At 36.4% G+C, this 19,036-nt stretch overlaps 1 protein-coding gene across 3 annotated transcripts in view; it reads right to left on the bottom strand.

Annotated features, from left to right (window-relative positions):
- Nucleotides 1–19,036, bottom strand: part of ZEB1 (zinc finger E-box binding homeobox 1) — a 124,292-nt gene that overhangs the window by 21,815 nt on the left and 83,441 nt on the right. For all 3 annotated transcript variants that reach the window (XM_005518699.3, XM_088051303.1, XM_014248679.2), the window contains exon 2: nucleotides 2,168–2,368. In XM_005518699.3, coding sequence (XP_005518756.2) covers nucleotides 2,168–2,368 — 201 coding nt within the window. The remainder of the gene's footprint in view (nucleotides 1–2,167; nucleotides 2,369–19,036) is intronic.

The following is a 19,036-nucleotide window of genomic DNA, read 5'->3' as shown; positions in this document are numbered from 1 at the left end:
CATGAATGCTGGCACACTGTCAACAACTTGTACAGGATACACGTGGTTCACTTTTTTAAACCCATAGGACTGTTTCAGTTAAACCTCTTGAGAAACACACCTTATATTCAAAACACCTGTTCCTAGGGTCTTTCAGAAATTCAGTTAGAATGACTGGAAACGGAAGGAAACTAATCTGATAAAGAAATGTTATGTGTGTTGTTTCTATTCTTGGCAATTCATGAACAGAATAAATATGCAAAAAACTCATTCTGTCAAGTTCAGCTAAACCCAGAACTACTGAGTACTTCTTTACTGATGAAACACAACTTACTAAAAGTGCTGTAGAGTACATTTTTCTAAAGATAATCATGAGTCTTGAAGATGGTTGCACACCATCTACCCCAGTACATTTCCCTGTATGTGAGAGATCATGTATTCAGTACCTCTCTCTTCATATTTCTAACATGTAGTGAAGACTGATGATGTGATTTTCAGCTCATACCTTTCCTTCTAGGATAGCTATCAAAAGAGTAAATGGTATTCTACACTAGCAAATCAAACTTCCAAAAAACCTAATGTAGCCTTCACTTTTCTAATCTAGTCGTTGCCAAAAATTTAAACTATTTATTTAAAAAAAAACTTATTATCAAATTAAAAAACCCTTCCAGACTGCTACAAAAGAGGCTTCATAATACATAATTTTTACAGAGGAAATTTGTGGTTGTTGAGCAAGCCTGTATGGCAATTGATTAATCTTTTGTCCGGCTAACAATGAAATTCTGTCTTCATCAGAAAACTCTAAAGCAGAGAAACACTGCCTACATTGAAAATCTACAACCATAGCAGAATTTAAAACTAAAGAGAATTTAGAATTTTAGCAAACAAATTTTTACAAGTTAAAAATGGTTATGTTTGATATAAGGAGTCAAAAAAGATGCCATCACATGTCTAGAGCCCTGAAAACTCCCAGAAAGTTGCTTGAGATGCTGTGTGATGGATTAATCTCCAGAAATCATCTAGTCCAAGAGGTCTCGATCCCACATGTCTGGGAGCCAGTGCTCTTCTTGCTTCCCCTTTTCAGGTTTCCTATACATATGTTTGAAGGGTTCAAGCCTATAAAGAGCCCACTTCAATGTAACCACAATTTCTGACAGACACAGCCTGCAGGAGAACTAAGATATTACAGGAAATCTAAGAAAATTACCTACCTAATAATTTAGCTCCAAAATACTAATTTCCCAGCACAGCATACCTTGGCAATAGCAGCTCTGTAAAAACAGGCTGAGATGATGCTATTCTTTGAAGTCTCAGCTGCCCTCTCTCAGCTGGACTGCAGTTAGGGACCATATGACTGCTTTCCGTTTATTTAGATGTGAGGTCATGCACTGTGTACTAAACCACCACTGTTAAAAGGTGGACACTAGGAATTGTGGCTGGAGTTCAGATACAAACAAGGATATGCTGGAAAACATTCCGTATCTTTCAGGGCATTAAGGTCAAATTCCACAATAAATTCAACTAATTTATGCATTTATCCAAATTTGGCTTAAAAGTTAGCATGCTGTGTGATATTATGAAACTCAGTCTCTGATTCCACAGTAAAAAAAGGCCCATTTCCTCTCTGCTTAAAATTTTCAGCTTCTAAACCTGATGCATAATATGTGCAACATTTACCTCCTTCCAGTGTTTTCAAAAGAATGATTCATTATGACTTACATAGCCAATTCTAAAGCTAATCAGCTGATTTTTTTTTTCTGCCTGTGTTTTACAAGGAAAAAGAGAGAAATTAGCACCTGACTTTTTTTAATGTTTTTTGTTTACTGCTTACTCCTCACGCTGAGCCAATCCTGAGCCTTACAAGGAGCTCTGGCAGAAACCTGCCAGGCAAAGACTTGAAAAAAAAACAAAATCTAGTAACTAGTCTCTAATCAGCCTTTGGAATGCTGCATCTACAGACTGGAAGCTCCTGTTAAACAATGCCAATGGAATTAATCCAACTCTGAATCTGTTTCAAATAATAAATGAAGAACATGAAGTATGGTATAATAAACATGTTATAAATCCTCTTTTTTGATTGTGAGTATCACATGTTATTACAGTAATAAAGCGACCAAAAAAAAGTTCAACCGAATCTTCATTTTAGAAAACTTTATTTACATATTATCACCAGTAGAAATGAACATACCTTCATCTTCCCAGCAACAGTTTGTACTCCCTTCTCTTTCACTGTTTTCTGGTAACACTATATGGTCGGTTGGCAAGTCATCTTCTGGCACACTAGCATCACAGTCTGCTGCATCCGTTACACTTTCCTCTTCCACTATATGCAATTTATCTTCATCATCTGAATCTGAGTTTGCTTCTACCACATTGTTGTAATTGGTGACTGTGGAAAGACAAAAAGAAAATACTGATCAATATACTCTTAACTGATGGCATGGAGGTCCAAAGCTTTCAGTAATCTGGCCAGGGGACATACATGGGGCATCTCCATGGGGTCACATTATTATTGCTTCTTGCCCAATGGGGATGGCACTGCCTTGTGAGCAACTTGGCCGGAATGTTGGCACACAAGGAGCACCCAACAGCTCCTGGGCTCCTGCCACCTCTCACATGCACACCCACCATAAGGCTGCACAAGAGAAGGCAGTGGGCAACTCCAAAGTTGGAGCCATAGTGGAGCAAGAGAATTCCAACTGGATCACTCCAATGTGGATGCCAGTGTGGCCGTATGTCTCATTTATGATTATTGTAGCACTGAAGACCCATGGCCCCAGGTGGAGCATCCTTCAGAGAAGGCAGCCCACCTCTCTAAGGGTCCAAGGGAGTCAGTCCTTTCCTGCAGGCACACAATGTGCTCCCCCAGCCCAGCCTCCCACTGCCTCCTCCTGTAACCAATGCCACCCCATGCTTTGGCTGTGGGAATCACAGTCAAACAAGTGGGAACAATAATGAGATTGAATTCAGAATGTCTTAAGTACTCCTGATCCAAGCTAAAATGCTCTTGTAGTTATACCCACTAAAGACTCAGCAGGATGAATGTGAAAGGAAAAATCACAGAGATCACTTAGACAGGGAATCTCACATAACATTTGCCCAGTTACCCTGAAAAGATAATAACTCTACTTTCTTAGCCTGGAGAACATACTGCAAGAGTCTTTGGACAAAGGATTACATGACAATAAATATGTTTCTGTCATATGGGAGCAGATTATTATAAAAATAGTCTTCACCTGTAAGCACAAAAGATCAGTTACCAGTTCAACTTAAATGTAAGGAACTGTAAGTAAACTGTATTAAAAAAAACTACTTTCACCATCTGTTTAAATGTCTTGTTACACTGAAGTTATTATGAAACAGAACTACATAGGTATTATTTCTTCACTGCCAAGTTTGAACTTCTTACTAAAATGCTGCAAAAGACAGTCTAAGAAAGAGCATAGATTTATAGATGGGTAAACCAACAGGACTTGGCTGCAACAGTCCTTCAATGTTTATCAGAACTGTACCTGGGAGGCACATAATCATAGTACTTTATGATACCTGCAACCTGTCACTGTTAGTTCACAAGAAGCCAGACTGATTTTTTCATATGAAATACTGCCTATTAAGGCAGATAAATAGCAAACCAGACTCCTGCTCTTCTGAAGTTAGCCCTTTTTTTTTTTTAAAGTTGATATTTTAGTCATTTAAAAATGCATGTAACCAGGAAAAGTGAGTAACATTATGAACAGATAGGCTACTATCTCATTTCCTTCCAATTCAGGAGAAAAATGTCTCATCTAAAACATGCATGAGAGTGACAAAAGAGCCTTTTGAATTTAAAACAATCTTTCAGTGGTACCATATTTTACACAGCGCTATTTGAAAAATGTAGTAACTCCCCACTACTCATGAAATTGGCATCTTCTAAAACAGCAAATTTAGGCAAATTGCCTAAAAAACTTCTGGTCCATTTCAGTTCATAAACTGATATTCACTTAACATCCTGTAACTGATTCTGCAAAGTAAAATAGCTACTATAAGTGATGCTATAATACCGTGTGATATAAAAGACATACTAATATAGAAGACATATTCCCTCACCAAAGCAGAAGAGATTAATGAATTTATTCTCCTGAGAAGTAGTAAATGCAACTTTAAAAAAGTGTGAGAACAGACATAAAACAAGAGGAAGTGGAAAATAATTTTAGCTTTTTCTCTTGACTGAGTTTTACTCTGAGGTTTAGAAGCAGAGGATTATTAATATAAAATAGCAATGTATTTACATTTGCCACACATGAAACAGATCATTAAAAGTTGGAATCAAAATTTATAGGGATAAGTTCAGGTGTAGATAATGAATACTTTATTTTTTAAAAATAAATTTCCTGTTTAGTTTAGGATATTGTGGCATTCCTTATATTAGACTTAGAGTGCTTTTATGGAAAACAGAACCATAATCAAATACTTTCTCTTCAAGAATTAGACTTATGGAGAAAAAAATGTTTCTTCTTTCCTCATCAAATATAGATATATTCTGTTCATTATGGCTCTCCTCACCTTGAAACATTTCCATAGATCCTCACTATACTCAAGTGCCAACTCTGCAAAAGTTAAAAACCCCTCCTTCCTCATAAAAAGCGAGGAACAAATGGTCTTTGGGATTTCAGTTTCTTTCACTAAAAATCGCTTGTCAACAAGGCAAGATTATAAAGCAAACAAGAAATCTGCCGCTAACATTCCTTTTTATCTCTCCCCAAAACACTTTGGGGAAAATAAATCTACCAAAACTGCATCTAAAAGGTCTCAGCACACGTGGGGCAGCCAGGCAACCCATCACCAAACACAGCAGAAAGTCAAGCACTCAAAACGACGGAACCACTCATATACCTACATATAATTTTAATTAAATGAAAACATGCTGCTTTCCTTCTGCAACATCCTTGCCTCCTCTAGTTCAGTGATAGAAAATAGGAAGGGAATGATCAGTTTTATGGAGTGAACTGAGTATTTGTAGCATTCTGCTTCATTTGTTTAGATTGCAAAGTGATTGCTCAGACTTATTCCCTTCAGCCAGCAGTGTTCCCAAAGCTTCCCTTATAGAATGTTAGCCAGAATGGGATTCCATATTATATATTATAATGTATGGCATATGCTCACATGCAATATATTGTAAATATATATTGTATAATGACATGATTATATCTTTTATATTCTATATAATTTCCTTACATGGCATTCAGCAGGAATGCTTCAAAACATATAATTAACTGAACTGCAGTAGGTTGATGCTATCTCCATTCTGCAGATTAGAACCTGACTGTTTAAAACCCAGAAAAGTCTTCTGGCAATCCTGGCATTGCCACGTCAGTGCAGGGCACATCAGGCTGTACTTTACAGAGGACTTTGCATTTATACAGCATTTTACACATTCAAAGCACACTTGTGTCCATTCCAAATGCAGTTGTGCCCAGAGCCCAGGTACCTTGGCCTGTGTGCCACACCAAGTAGAAACATAGAGATCACTTCCAAATAAGTTATCTCCCAGAATCACATAAAACCTCTTTCAAAATCAGAAAGTAAAATCTAGTCTTTCTGTGGAGCTTTCAAACGCCCTGGAGAGAGTGTTTTTGATTCCTGCAGCCCTCCACTTAAATTACTGCGCTTTCCAGCAATTAAGGCAAGGGTTCTGGAGGCAACAGCTCCCTTTAATAAACACCCCTGTTTCATTCTCTGGGCAGCATTCCTCCTGTGAAAAAATTATGTGATCACATAATTAAAGATGTTATCGTTATGCATACATGCAAGAGACAAATTAAAACAGTTTGAACAATCTTCATTTTGACATTTTCCAACTTTTTTTGAATGCTCAGCTTTCAAAGTCAAGTGTTTGATTTCACAGAATGTGTTACATTCTTTAATGGAAATGATGGTTAAAAAAAACAATCAAACCCTGTAATTTACTGTATTTTTAGCTAATTAAAATGAAAATCAAAATCTCATTACATGATACCATACTGATACCTTCATGGCTGCAAATATTAGCTTTAGCAATGCAGATTTGCTCCTGGTGCCCTACAAGACTAATGGGTGGTAGTAGGAAGCTACTCAGACAGGTTTTGGCTCCATGTTTCACAGGAACTATGGCATCTGGCATTCAATTCTAGGGGTAATCATCCTCCCCCTCTCCTTTCTTCAGTTCACTCCTAGAGCCAAATTTAGACCTTCCCTATCTGTACATAATTTTGTGTGTTTTCTCCTCTCATCCCTGATGCTTCCTCAAAATAGTCACCACTGAAAGAAGAGGACAACAAACTAACAAGCCTTTGCTCAACACCTGGCACCACAGTAGCCGCTGAAGTTGGGAGGAATAAATTTCATTAAACCTTTCTGGATAAAGATTGAAGTATACTCAATACAAAAGCAATATGTAGAGACAACTGCTTACAATCTCTGAAAGAAATTCAATAGACTATACATAAATGATGACTTCAAGGGACTTCTAATTTGGCAAAATATTCCATGCAGAAAATCAAACACACATAAAACCTTGCCTGGAACAGTTGTGGCTTCCCAGTGAAGGAGCTACAAATTTTTACAGACTTCAGTACTATTTACTTTTAGTTAATGTCATTTAAAAGTAGTGACTAGCTAAATAAAATAATTCAGCCTGGATCACACAGAAATCTGGCACCAACAGCAGTCAGTGTCTGCACAAGGAGACATTGCTCTGTGAAAAGCAAGGACAATTACAGAGGTTACGTCACCCTCAGTCACCACAGCTCCAGGGATGGCCATCAGCCGCAGGGGACAAGCAGCAGACCACTGAGGGGTGTCTTATCTTTAACTGTAAAAGCTACAAATCACAAACCATGGCTGTAATCTGCTAAAGACAGGTCACCAGACAAGCACGTATGATGCATGACACACACATGGGCCTATTCTGTTTAATACACAGTATGACACCTTAGCAAAATTTTACATTATTAAAGTTTAATTACTGATTTCAGCTTTACTTTCACAGATGAATAGAAAGCCTCAACAAACATAAATTACACTGAAGACTAAATATTTATTCAATAAAGCAAATTTTTATATCATTACTATATAACATCTGAAATGATTATGAGATAGTAATTAAAAATACATTTTATGAACCATAATTACTTTTTCTCCTCTTGATCACTTTCTTGATACAGTATCCTGGTTCTTAAAGAACAAATTACTATCTGTAGCTGAAACTTTCCTTGCTCTAAGAACAAGTGACTGCAAAATGAACTGCAGAAAATGAGGTTTGTTTTCGGGGTTTTTACAGTCCTAAATGCAAAGCAGATGTATGATGTTGCACAATTCTAATTAAAAAAAAAAAGTGCTCAGATGGAAATAATGATTAAAGACCTAAAACAGTTATATATTATTTTGCTGGTTGAATACAGGTGTGAAACTGTGATACATATGTCAAATCAAATCAAACCTGGTATGTGAAAGGAAAAAATTGCTAGTTGCTGACTTAAAACCAGTAAACCCAGGAAATTCAAGGTGAACAGTAATATTGTGGTGATGAAAGACTGTAGGATTCATTGTTTTCATAACATAATGGGTGAGTCCCCAAAAAGACAATTATTATTATTGCCATCTGGATGGCAACAGAAGGAAATATTTTTAAAAAGCTGTCAGCAGTTACCTGCTCACCACTCCCCCATCCAGACCTGCCCTCAGAATTATTAGATTACATGAAAGATGACAATCCCAACACAAGGAATGACAATCCTTGTCAGCAATCAAGTTGATGTCACTCAACAAGGTAAAAACATACATGGTGGAATATGCATCAGAATAATCTGAGATCAGGTGGCAAGAGGACAAAATTGCGCTAAGAAGAGGACAGAATTCCACAGAACTAAGGAAAAATGCCTAACACGTAATACCAGGATGAGGAAGGCTGCTTTGAACCTGCTAAAACCTTTTATTCAATACTTGACCATGGTCACTGTCATTTATGTAGCATCTGGTCCAGCACTCTCACTAGCTGCCTTTTGTACACCTCTCCACACTTAATCAAAAAATTCTACCTACTTCCACTAAACAAAAAACTTTTAGGAATTTGTGAATTAACACAAACACTGTTGAATTTTTTTAAGATGTTGAACACGTCTGACTTGTGTGAGCTCAGCATCACAACACTGTACTGGCAGGGGATATAGAACAGCTGTGAGAGATTCTGATCTTTTAGAAATCCTACTTCTAAAAGCTATTCCAAAAAAAAACCTGTGAATGATCATGCATGAATACTCCTAGAAAGAAAGTTTTGATTCTACAAGCTGGAACAACTCCTGTGCTCTCTGAAGTTCATTCGCAGTTCATGGATTTCTGCCCTGACAGCCTACAATCATCTTTTGGAAACCATTTACTCTCTGTCAGCCCACCTGCAAATCTGCTCCTATATATTATTTAGCTCTAGTGCAATATTTAAGCAAAATATATTGTGAAGTCTGAAACCTAGTCATTTAGCATTCAGTATTTTATACTTAGATTTTAGGGTATACTATTAATTTTGTTACTACTCCTGAATGAAATGCCATACTTTCAACTCTACTCTGCTCTGAGCTGCCCAGTGTCTTTAGTAAAGCTAGACCTCTATGTTATTTTCTTATTTTTCCTCTGTTTAATACATACACTTGACATGTAATAATATATACAGAGCCATGCTACCATCTGAAGCAGAAACATGAGAAAGAGCTTAAGAAAAAATAAAGCATATACTCATGCTTCTATTAAAATTCTCTACTTGAAGTTTTTTGGCTTCTGGAATTCCTAAATGACTTGTATTGTCTTCATACCTAAGATCTTAATTTTCTGTGAATTTGTCCGCTTACTTCTTGAATTCATGAAAATTTTGGCATCCACATTAGTCTGAGGCAAGCAGTTTCACAGCTCTGTGTTGTGGGCAGAATAAGTTTCTTCTGTTGATTTTGAACCTGCTCTGCACTACATTCAGTGGGTGTCCATTGAATTGCCCTCCTTGTGTGCTCTATGCCGTCCATGATTTTACACACATCACCCTGTGTCACCCTCCCCCACAATGCCAAGGGTCTTTGTTTGCTTGTTACCTATGAAGAAGTTTTTCCACTGATCATTTTTACTGCACTTCTCTGGACCTTTTGTTCTGCTGCATCACTGTGTTAGCAGGGGGAGAGGAGACAATCTAGAACTGCACTCAGCATTCATCTTGGATTAGAACAGCAGGACAGAAACACACTGTTTTCTTCTCTATCCCTTTTCTAACAACACAACCAGATTTCTAGGACTTTTCTTGACTTCCACAAGTAATTAAGCTGGCATTACTAAAAGTTTATTATCTGTAAACCCAGAAGTGATGTTCCTGAATGGTAACAAACAGCTCAGAATCCATCACAGGACCCTTGCCTCAACATACACTGCTTCATTTTTATACATCTACAATTTTACCTGCCATACTACTGGCTTGAGTATGTGGAAACACTGTCATTATTTCCCAAACAAATACAAACAACCCTTAGTGAAAATATTTGCTGCTTCACACTCATGTCACTGCCTCTATCAGGCAGCAGGGTGATTTCCTGTAGCGCTGGGATGGCCAGCAGTATTACAGAGGAGAGTGGAGGCGGCAAAAAACATTCCATTAGGTAGTCTGTTGAATTCAGTAAAAAAACACAATGAGATCTCATTACGTGCAAAGTATGAGGAAACTGTATTATACTCTCAGTTAAATTGTTCAGGAACAAGAACCATGCCAGAGATTAGTTTCTAAAACAATCCATTTAAAATTTAATTTAAGAACATACTTGCAATTTTCAGAAAAGTCATTCTGCTTTTAAGAACAGTGTATGTGCTATGACTGTGGAGAACAGAACTGTATTTTATATATAAAAGCTTGACTCATGTTGATTTATATTTGTGTAGATACATACACACGTGAGTGTGCTCACACAAGTGCAGGGCAACTGGACCCAGTCCTTCCTCTGCCTGAAGGAATAAAATCTCCTACACATGTTTATATAAATATATGATTAGTTGGAAAAATAAAAGTCTGAATATTTATATGTACGAAGCACATTTCTGATAATTTTGTTTAACTAATAAAAACCTCTTTCAAAATATCTTTACACCTCTTAACTGAATTCTAGTCAAATGCAGGTTGACACACTTTGACTATTCCAACAAATTAAAACACATTAAAACCCATAAAATTCAAGAATCTTAATAAGCACTAAGGTATATTAATCACCTCAATACACATGCACTGGATTATTTGGTCTTCAGGTCAACTCAAAGAAACTTTGAGCTTAAAATAAATGCTTTGCAAGCAGACTTCAGACTAATATGTGCTCTAAATGCTTTACCCAGAGGGAGACTGGATATTTAGTTTGGCTTACCCAACATACATTAAAATCAATGATGTAAATAGAATTTCCCTGTTTGTCAATTTTAAATTATGATTTTAAAATCAATCAGATTTGACACTAAAGGAAACCCTGACCCTCAATGTTGATGGCTAAGTCTGGAGTAAAGTCTGTTAATCTAAGTCAGGAACAATTCCCCAGAACAAGGGTAATGGCTGGCACACTTCAAGATGACATAAGTGATACTTGGAGCAAATATTCCAGTCTCAGTGAGAAAATTTTCTGTTGGTTGCCCTTGTTCTTATCACCGTGTCAGTTTCAGGTAACTTAGTCCTACATGCAAAATGACATTGGAACAGGACACTTTGGTCATGTACTACTTGGAAATGCAGGACATGCTCAAGGCTCCCCAGTGGAGCAGACATGGTAGAAGTTTTGCCACCACTGATGCCTTAGTGCTACTTGTTACAAATGTGTTGAATTTACAAGGGCAGGAAACTCCAAAAATCAATATGAGAGTTTAACTGTATGCAGAACTGACATGAGTCCAGAGATGAGAAGCAAAGAGTATACACAGACAAGCATTTCAAGTGTTTAGCTCTGGTCCAAAAATAATCTTAAATACAGGAAACATATGTTTATGTATACATACATACTTATATACATATTTTCAGTTTTGATGGCCTAAAGTTAGATTTGGAAAGGAATACCTGTATCATAATACAAAAATAATCTGCTTTTGAAATATTTCTCTTACTAGGACTCCTACAGAAAAGTAACTTAAATATAATTTTCACCATGCTACTTTGAGACCCTTCATTATTCTGCAGATCTTCTGTATTAAAAATTGCAGCTTTATGACTTTACAAATAAAGCTTTCAGTCTTTCAATGACACAAAGGGACTTGCAATACTAAATTCTCTATTGGATTTTCAAATGATGGTCATTTTTCTAATGAAAAAGCTAAATATTGTCCAAATTTTCTCTCTTTATAGTCTCTGGATTGATGCAAATGCTACCTGCAAATACAAAAGTTCTCCGTGGCAGCATAATTTGAAAAATGGTATTACTACAAGGTGCTTAGAGTTTTGAAAATACTATAAATGGTCCCACAAGAAAGAAATCAACCTTCAAAAACAAGACAGCCGAAGGTGTATGAGAAAATTAACTGTACCCTTTGCCTGTTATCACCACTGTACAAGCCGAGGTTTCTACAAATGAGAACTTAACTCTTCTGTGTAATTCTATGTCACCTGCTGCTGTCAGGAAGCTTTACAAAAACTTATAGGAAATTTAATACTTTAAGAAAGTATTTATAAAAGCATGAAGTAGTGAAAAAAGAACCATATCCCTCCATGCATTAAAAAATAAATAAAAAAATCTCTAATTTCACTGCAGCTTTAAACACTCGGGAGAAGCCATGTACCATTAATGCTTCTCTCTCAGGGCTCCCCCATTTCCCATGCTGTCCCTCAGGTAGCCACAGAAAATGCAGAGTAGTGTTCACTCAATATAGGTGACAAAACTTCTACTATGCAACATGGAAGATTTTACAAATATTTATATTTGTGAATCCATTTGGACAAAATAAATATCAAACAGAAAGTGGGAGTAGCTATATAATGCACAGGCATGAACTTTTGATTATATCTGCATTCTATTTTTCATTATCTAAAGAACACACAATTTTTCCATAAAGTTGCACAGGCCTAAATAAAAAATATTGATGTTAATGATTTAAAAAAATACAAATAAATCTGAACTTTCATAAATATACTGCAGGGACCAATTCTGGGTAGGTAGCAATGCTTTAATCATTGTCTGATTAAATCAAAGAGGAAAAAAGTAGAAACCTTTTCCTCGTATCCTGTGTGATTGCTGGTAAGTTTGGATTTCCATCACCAGTATTAGTTATACAGTTTATCATTTTACTCAGAAGACTAGAAAAAATTAATCTGCATACCCAAATCTGCTCCTCACAGCTGAGTACAGTCTGAGAGCTGCAAAGGTTTACTGCCTCCGAGACAACTGAGCACCGTGATCATAAAAATCAAGTGTAATGTATAAATATCTGAGAAACCTTCATCTTTTAGTACCTCCAATTACTGAACAAATGGAAACAGTGAACTAAACTGACGAAAGGCTGAGAGGAAGAAGTATGTCCATGTATTACATAGTATGTTTAACTCTTCAAAAATTACCTATCCACTGGTGACTGTACCAATCTGCTCTATGTTCAAAATACTTTTAACTCCAGACAGCTGACATTATTTTCTTTATAAAACTTCTCAGATATTGAAAAAAATTAGCTAAGCTATGCTTTCAGGAGATAAGACAATTAATGACTTTCTCAGAGACAGGTTATTGAAAAGATGACTAATTATTACATTAGAAATTAACCCTTGCACACAGAGAAATGCCACCAACCAAAGATAAGCCACAGAAAATTGTCTCATCATTAACTGGCAATAGGTATCAATGGGTTCCAGTCATTTGGGAAAATGTGGTAAGAGGAGTTTATTTGATTGCAGCAAGATGGAGACATTAATTTTAAGATACATACAGGCATAAACCACACACACCAAAATTACATACAAGTTCTCTCATACTGACCAACTTCCTGAACAAGTGTGATATCCTATTTCTGGTCACAACTGCAGCATAAATTGAACAAAATTGTAACACAGTTGCTTTAGATTTACCCTCATTAAAGACTTAATCTGAATTAAAATTTGATAATTACCTTAATCCATGCTGAAAAACTTGACAGCCACATTTTCTACAGCCACAGCATTGTACATAAAAAGTTGGGTTAGTAGAAATTATCACTTGTAAACAAACCAACTCCATGATGCTACTCAATCCCTCAATCAATTCAGATACCATTAGGCCAGGTTAATTCTTCAGGAAGACACAGTTGACATGTTTATATAAATGTATGTATTTCATAATACTGGTTATTTTATATAACATCCTTACCTAGGTTTATAGACAGTAAATATTTATTCAAGGGATAATAAAGAGACTACAATACAGGAATACCAGTTTGGCTTTAAAATTTTGAGATCCTCTTAAATATAAGCAGAAGGATGATACTCCAATGGCACATTTTATACACGAGAATAGCCTATGACAGAAATTTTTTCTTGTCCCAAAAATTTTATGACTATCATAAGATGCCACTAGAAATGTCTTCAGCATTATGAAAATTTTATATATGGCACACATATCACTGAAATTAATCACATGCTTGTGAAGCTCTGACATTAATTTTTACTCAGTCCTAAATTAACAGAGCAATAAATGACGCAATTTTGAAAAGGTGTTGCATAAATATAATCTAAATTAATAAACTATCAAAATGCATTTATTTAGAGAGTGTACAGATATATTTTCATTTCATATTTCACAACATTTTTTTTTAATCTCCAAGTAATTTCCTCTTGAGAGAGAGGTAGTCTGTCAAATGCACAATGGTCATCTATTTATTCTGACTATAAGTTCAAACACTCCAGTATTTGAGTAGCTCCCTTGGCTGTTCCCTACTTATGACACATGCAAAGGGACTTTTTTTTATTTGTCTGTTAAGGTGACAAGTTACATTTTGGCTTCACTCTAATTCCACATTAAAACAGAATAGCACTTTTAAATGGTGTTTTATGTTTCAGTTTTCAAAATATGTGTCCTGACCTTTAGATTCAGGGTAACTAAGTTGTAGTGATTATATATTATTATCATGACAGATTGTTATAGCAAACATTCCTAATTCTATTTTTTTTGGAAAATAAATATTACAAAGAGATGTTAGAATATCACAATGTAGATGAACACAGTTTTAGCATGTAATCTGGATGATCTGGCTTGCTACACACAGCTTTGTACCTTGTACCTTTGTACCTTGACTAACATAATAAACTAATGAGTTTATTATGCATATTCATACATATATGCACATAATTGTTTGCATTTATATTCACAGCTAATCAACTAAAACATTGGCAATAGAAAATTGCTGTCTGGGGGTATGACAAGTTCCAAGTCCCTCCAATTTTTAACTGTCTACTTTATTTCTGCAATACTCATTTTTATGTTACAGATTTTTCACATTACTGATTTTACATTACAGATTTTTCACATTACTGATTTTCAATTCTTTTAAAATAAGAAATCACTGACCATTTATATAATTTATTTGTGTGAAGTGGGAAATAAAGCACCATGTAAATTCTAAGTGTGGCTTATTCTCTTTTCAAGATAATGAACAGGTATCATTCTCAGGAATCTACTACAGTATAGAAGCATGAAAAAAGAGATGGTCAAAAAATCCACAATGGATTTACAGAGTTTTACTGGATTTCAAGGATAGACAGTCCCTGGTGTTCTCTTGAAACAGGTGGCTACATGAGATTATGAAAGGCCTCATTTATCCTGTTTAAATGGAAGCCTAAAGCTTAAGGAATAATTTAATTTTCAAAAGATGCATTCCATGAGGACTATATATATTGCTAAATCAGCAATGGGAAGTTTTATGTCAGTACATTTTATACATTTAAATAAGATTTTTTAATATTTATACAAATCAGAATGAAACTCAATTGGTATTTATGATATTACATTAAAGAAATAAACATATTTTGCCATACTAACCTCTTGAAAATACTTCAAAAGACTATGAATGGATTCCACAGCACACATGAGCAAGATGTTCTTTTTCTCTGAAGATCAAGTAATTTATAATAGATGCTTCCAAAGATGGGGTTAACTTCTTTAAAACTGTAATCTGGATTTACACTGTTCCATTCCTGTACACAAATTGTTCACATACAGCTACTGAATCTCCCTGCAAAGGCCCTTAGACCCAGATGTTTTGACCAAAAACTGGACAAACCAGCTCTTTGGCTCCCATGTTGAAGAATAACCCCTATCTATCTATTGCAATATTTCACAGTCACTGTTAGCACATGCTTCAAGGGAAGTCTGGTTCCCAGAGAAGGTATGAGAACATAATAAACTTCCAGGATTTACACAGCCATACTGACACTACAGCTGCTCCCCATCAGAAATATGAAGATTCAAATCAACGTCAAGAAAGTGCTTCAAGAATGAAGAGGAACACATATAAGAGCCTCTTTCTGAAAAACACACATATATGCACTCTAGCATAAAGAAATAGTAAATTAGGCACTAGCCTAAGTTTAAAAAAAAAAAATTCTCATTCAGTTCTCAATATAAGTTACTTAGATGAACAAGCAAACTATTAAATGTTCTAGCAAACTGCTTCAGCCTGTTTCCCTTGAAATGTGAAACAACATTCTGAGAGAACAGCACTGCTAGACTTGAAGAATGATACTCTATCTATCAAAACAGTCTTAACGAATAAGAAAATACCCTGCAAAGCCAGGAACTTCAGAGCAGACATAACATGATGACACGATATTACCTCTGTCTGAACTAATGTGGCAGAGTAAGCCAGGCAATGAGAGGCTGGAGAGCAGTGGCACAGGAAGGGACCTGGGGGTCCTGCTCCATGGCAAGTTGCACATGAGCCAGCAGTGCCCTGGCAGCCAGGAGGGCCAGCCCTGTCCTGGGGGCATCCGGCACAGCCGGGCAAGGGAGGGGATTGTCCTGCTCTGCTCTGAGCTGGGACAGCCTCACCTCGAGTGCTGGGGCACTTCTGGGTGCCACAATATAAAAAGACATTGAGCTGTCAGAGGGTGGGCAAAGGAGGGCCATGAGGACAGTGAAGGATCTGGAGGGGAAGCCATATGAGGAGTGGCTGAGGTCCCTTGGTCTGTTCAGCTTGGAGAAGACTGATGGGAGATCTCAGTGTGGTCTTCAACATCCTCACAAGGGGAATCCGAGGGGAAGGTACAGATCTCTTCACTCTTGTGACCAGTGACAGAACACAAGGAAATGGCATGAAGCTGTGTTGGGGTAGGTCTGGGTTGGATACCAGGAGAAGGGTTTTCACCAGAGGGTGGCTGAGCACTGCAACAGGCTCTCTGACTGGCAGAGCAGTGGAGCAGGGGAAGGACACTGCCTTTCCTGCAATCCTGAAGGCTGTTGGCAGCCCCAGGGAGGGCTCCTACTCTTCCCTTCCTGAGCATCAGGGCTCTTTCCAAAAGACAACCCTTGCCTTAAAGCATTATATTCCTCTGATTATAGTTCATTCCTGCATTTCTGAATCCTACCAGCGACAGAAATTCCTATCAATGGCTGAAAATTTATATATTGTTCAATGATTTAGGAAAATAATCTGCCTTTCTCAAGAGAGATGTCAAATTCACAAATAAACCCAGTACAGGGAGAAATGGCTGTAAATGACACAAGTGCCAGGATTTCTAACATTCTTATTTATTTTTAACCTAATTTAAAGTATTTATGTACCTTAAAGAAGCAATGGCCAAGAAAGCATTTTTACAATCAGAAAAGAAATAGCTTTCCTTACTGAACAGAACTGAAGTAATTGGATCTGTAATGTGACCGAGATCCAGAAAAAGCTGTTGCGTCGTCCACTGCTGCACCTCTGGAGAAACTCCCTCAGCTGCTTTGCTTCATTCAGCCTCACATTTGTTTCTTCATGAACTCTAAAGCGAATTATTCCTTACACTATTTTGCATTTTCCAACCATCAAAAAACCCCCCAAAACCCACAAACAAAAATATTTCTAATCTTTCACTCATTTGTTGCTACATTTAAAAAATATATAAAAGAGAGACTGCAGGTAATAATTATTTATATTTATATAATATTATCTGCAACTATTATTTGGAGTGTTGGCACAAAACAGTGGAAGGAAGAAAAGAGCTTTTTTTACTTTTTTCAGTTAGTGCTAACACAAGTGAAAGTGAGTTGAATGAACAGTAGCTAATAAGCCAATGCTAAAATGTTTCTTAACCATTCATAATTAATTTTTACAGTATGCAACTACATGACACACTGAATTTCTAAGAAAGCATGCACACATGTTTGCACAGGATCAACACACGGCACAGTAAAACTTGTAAAAGGTTCCTAACAAAAAAATACTTTAGAAAATAAAGCAAATAAAGAGGATTCAAAATATCATTTTGTAAAAGAAAACTAAAATTTAAAATATGATATTGGAACTTACTGTACGGCAGGTGGGTTCCCAGACATGTTAATGTTAATGAATAACTGTATTCAATTTAGTCCAACACCTCCAAATTCCCACTGTCTACACAGGGATGAAGTCAAACATCTTGAGACTTTAATTTAAAAGAGCTTATCTGTTTCAAGCAAGGCTCAAATTCATGCGTAAGGTAAACAAACAGCAATAAAGAACAATCCAACAAAGGATCAGTTACAGGGTAGCTTAAACAGGGAGACTAGCTTCCAAAAAAATAAAAATTAATAAAAAGATCTTATCCACCCCCAATATTTATTCATGTAAATGACTTGACACACATTAGAGGCATTCTTAAATTTAATTTTGCCAATCTTTTGTAAACAAATTGAAAAGACAATTGGAAAGCAACTTAGACATGTCTGATTTCAGATGAGTACTGAGGAAGAAGCAAGAAACACCTGGCAGTCCCGGAAAGTCAGACTTAGCTTTGTAAAGGCTACTACAAAAACACTTGAACCCTAACAAACCTCCATGTGTGGTTCACAGGTAAAACTCCTTTGTTTAGAAGGCAAATTATTTTCCAGCTTACTGTGTCAGGTCTCCTATGAAGAGACAGAAATTCTAAAAAGGAAGAAAAACTTCCAAATACCTTTTGAATTTTTTTTACTGCTTCACAGACAGCATCTGAGAGATTTTTAAGAGCTATCTGGTTAGAATTACAAGCCAGATAGCTACTGAAGACAGCAAAGGCATAGTGTTACCTACAGCTACTTTAGTGTATGCAACAGTTTAATTTTATAGACTATTTCTAGAGCAGATTTTAGTTTTTACAAATCTTATTTGCTCTATCAGAACACTGCAATTCACTGATATGCTACAAAGAGGAACAGCAGCAATAAAAACAATGCTCAAAAATATAAAACATTTTAACCTAGTTACTACTCCATTTGTGAATCTTAAATGAGTTGGCTGTTAATAGCTCAGACATTAAGCATCTCTAGTCTTACAACCTTTTATTTCCTAAGGGAAATAGAACAAGTAAACATGGAATTTGAAGAATTCAAATGTGATCAGACCTGACTTTTGGATCTTCTAAAATGAAAAATATATTTTCCAACCTCTGATGATTTTTCCAAGAACATGCCAACACCCTTTATTAAGATCTATCTAATCTTCTGTTCCTCATAAAAGCAGTTGAGACATCTTTATGGTTACAAGTGTAACTAAAATAAACAGGATCTCCTAGAGCAAACTGGAATTATGGATGGAGCTAGATCAATACCAGACTGTTTTTTCAGGAGAATTTAGTTTTTTTGAAGCTGCGATGCCATCAGAGAAAGGGGAATGCATGGAAATGGACTGAGGATTAGAACACAAGCACAATCAGTGAGCTGAAGGCTACCAAGAAGTCATCACTGAATAAGAAATCAATTTACTAACGAAAAACAAATGGCCATAATGAAGGTGGAAAGATGAGATGTTTAAAAACCCACTACTCTGCAAGGCTGCCTGACAGAAATAGCACTTCTGGGAAAGGCAGCAGTAGAGGGAAAAAGACACATTTCCACTGTGTTGAGGATTGTATGGAAAGACTCTGTGC

Source organism: Pseudopodoces humilis, chromosome 1 (assembly GCF_049639895.1).
Source record: "Pseudopodoces humilis isolate 2021_Gansu_Grassland_sample_001 chromosome 1, ASM4963989v1, whole genome shotgun sequence".
Classification (NCBI taxonomy): domain Eukaryota; kingdom Metazoa; phylum Chordata; class Aves; order Passeriformes; family Paridae; genus Pseudopodoces; species Pseudopodoces humilis.
This window is presented reverse-complemented; position numbering and strand designations above follow the sequence as displayed.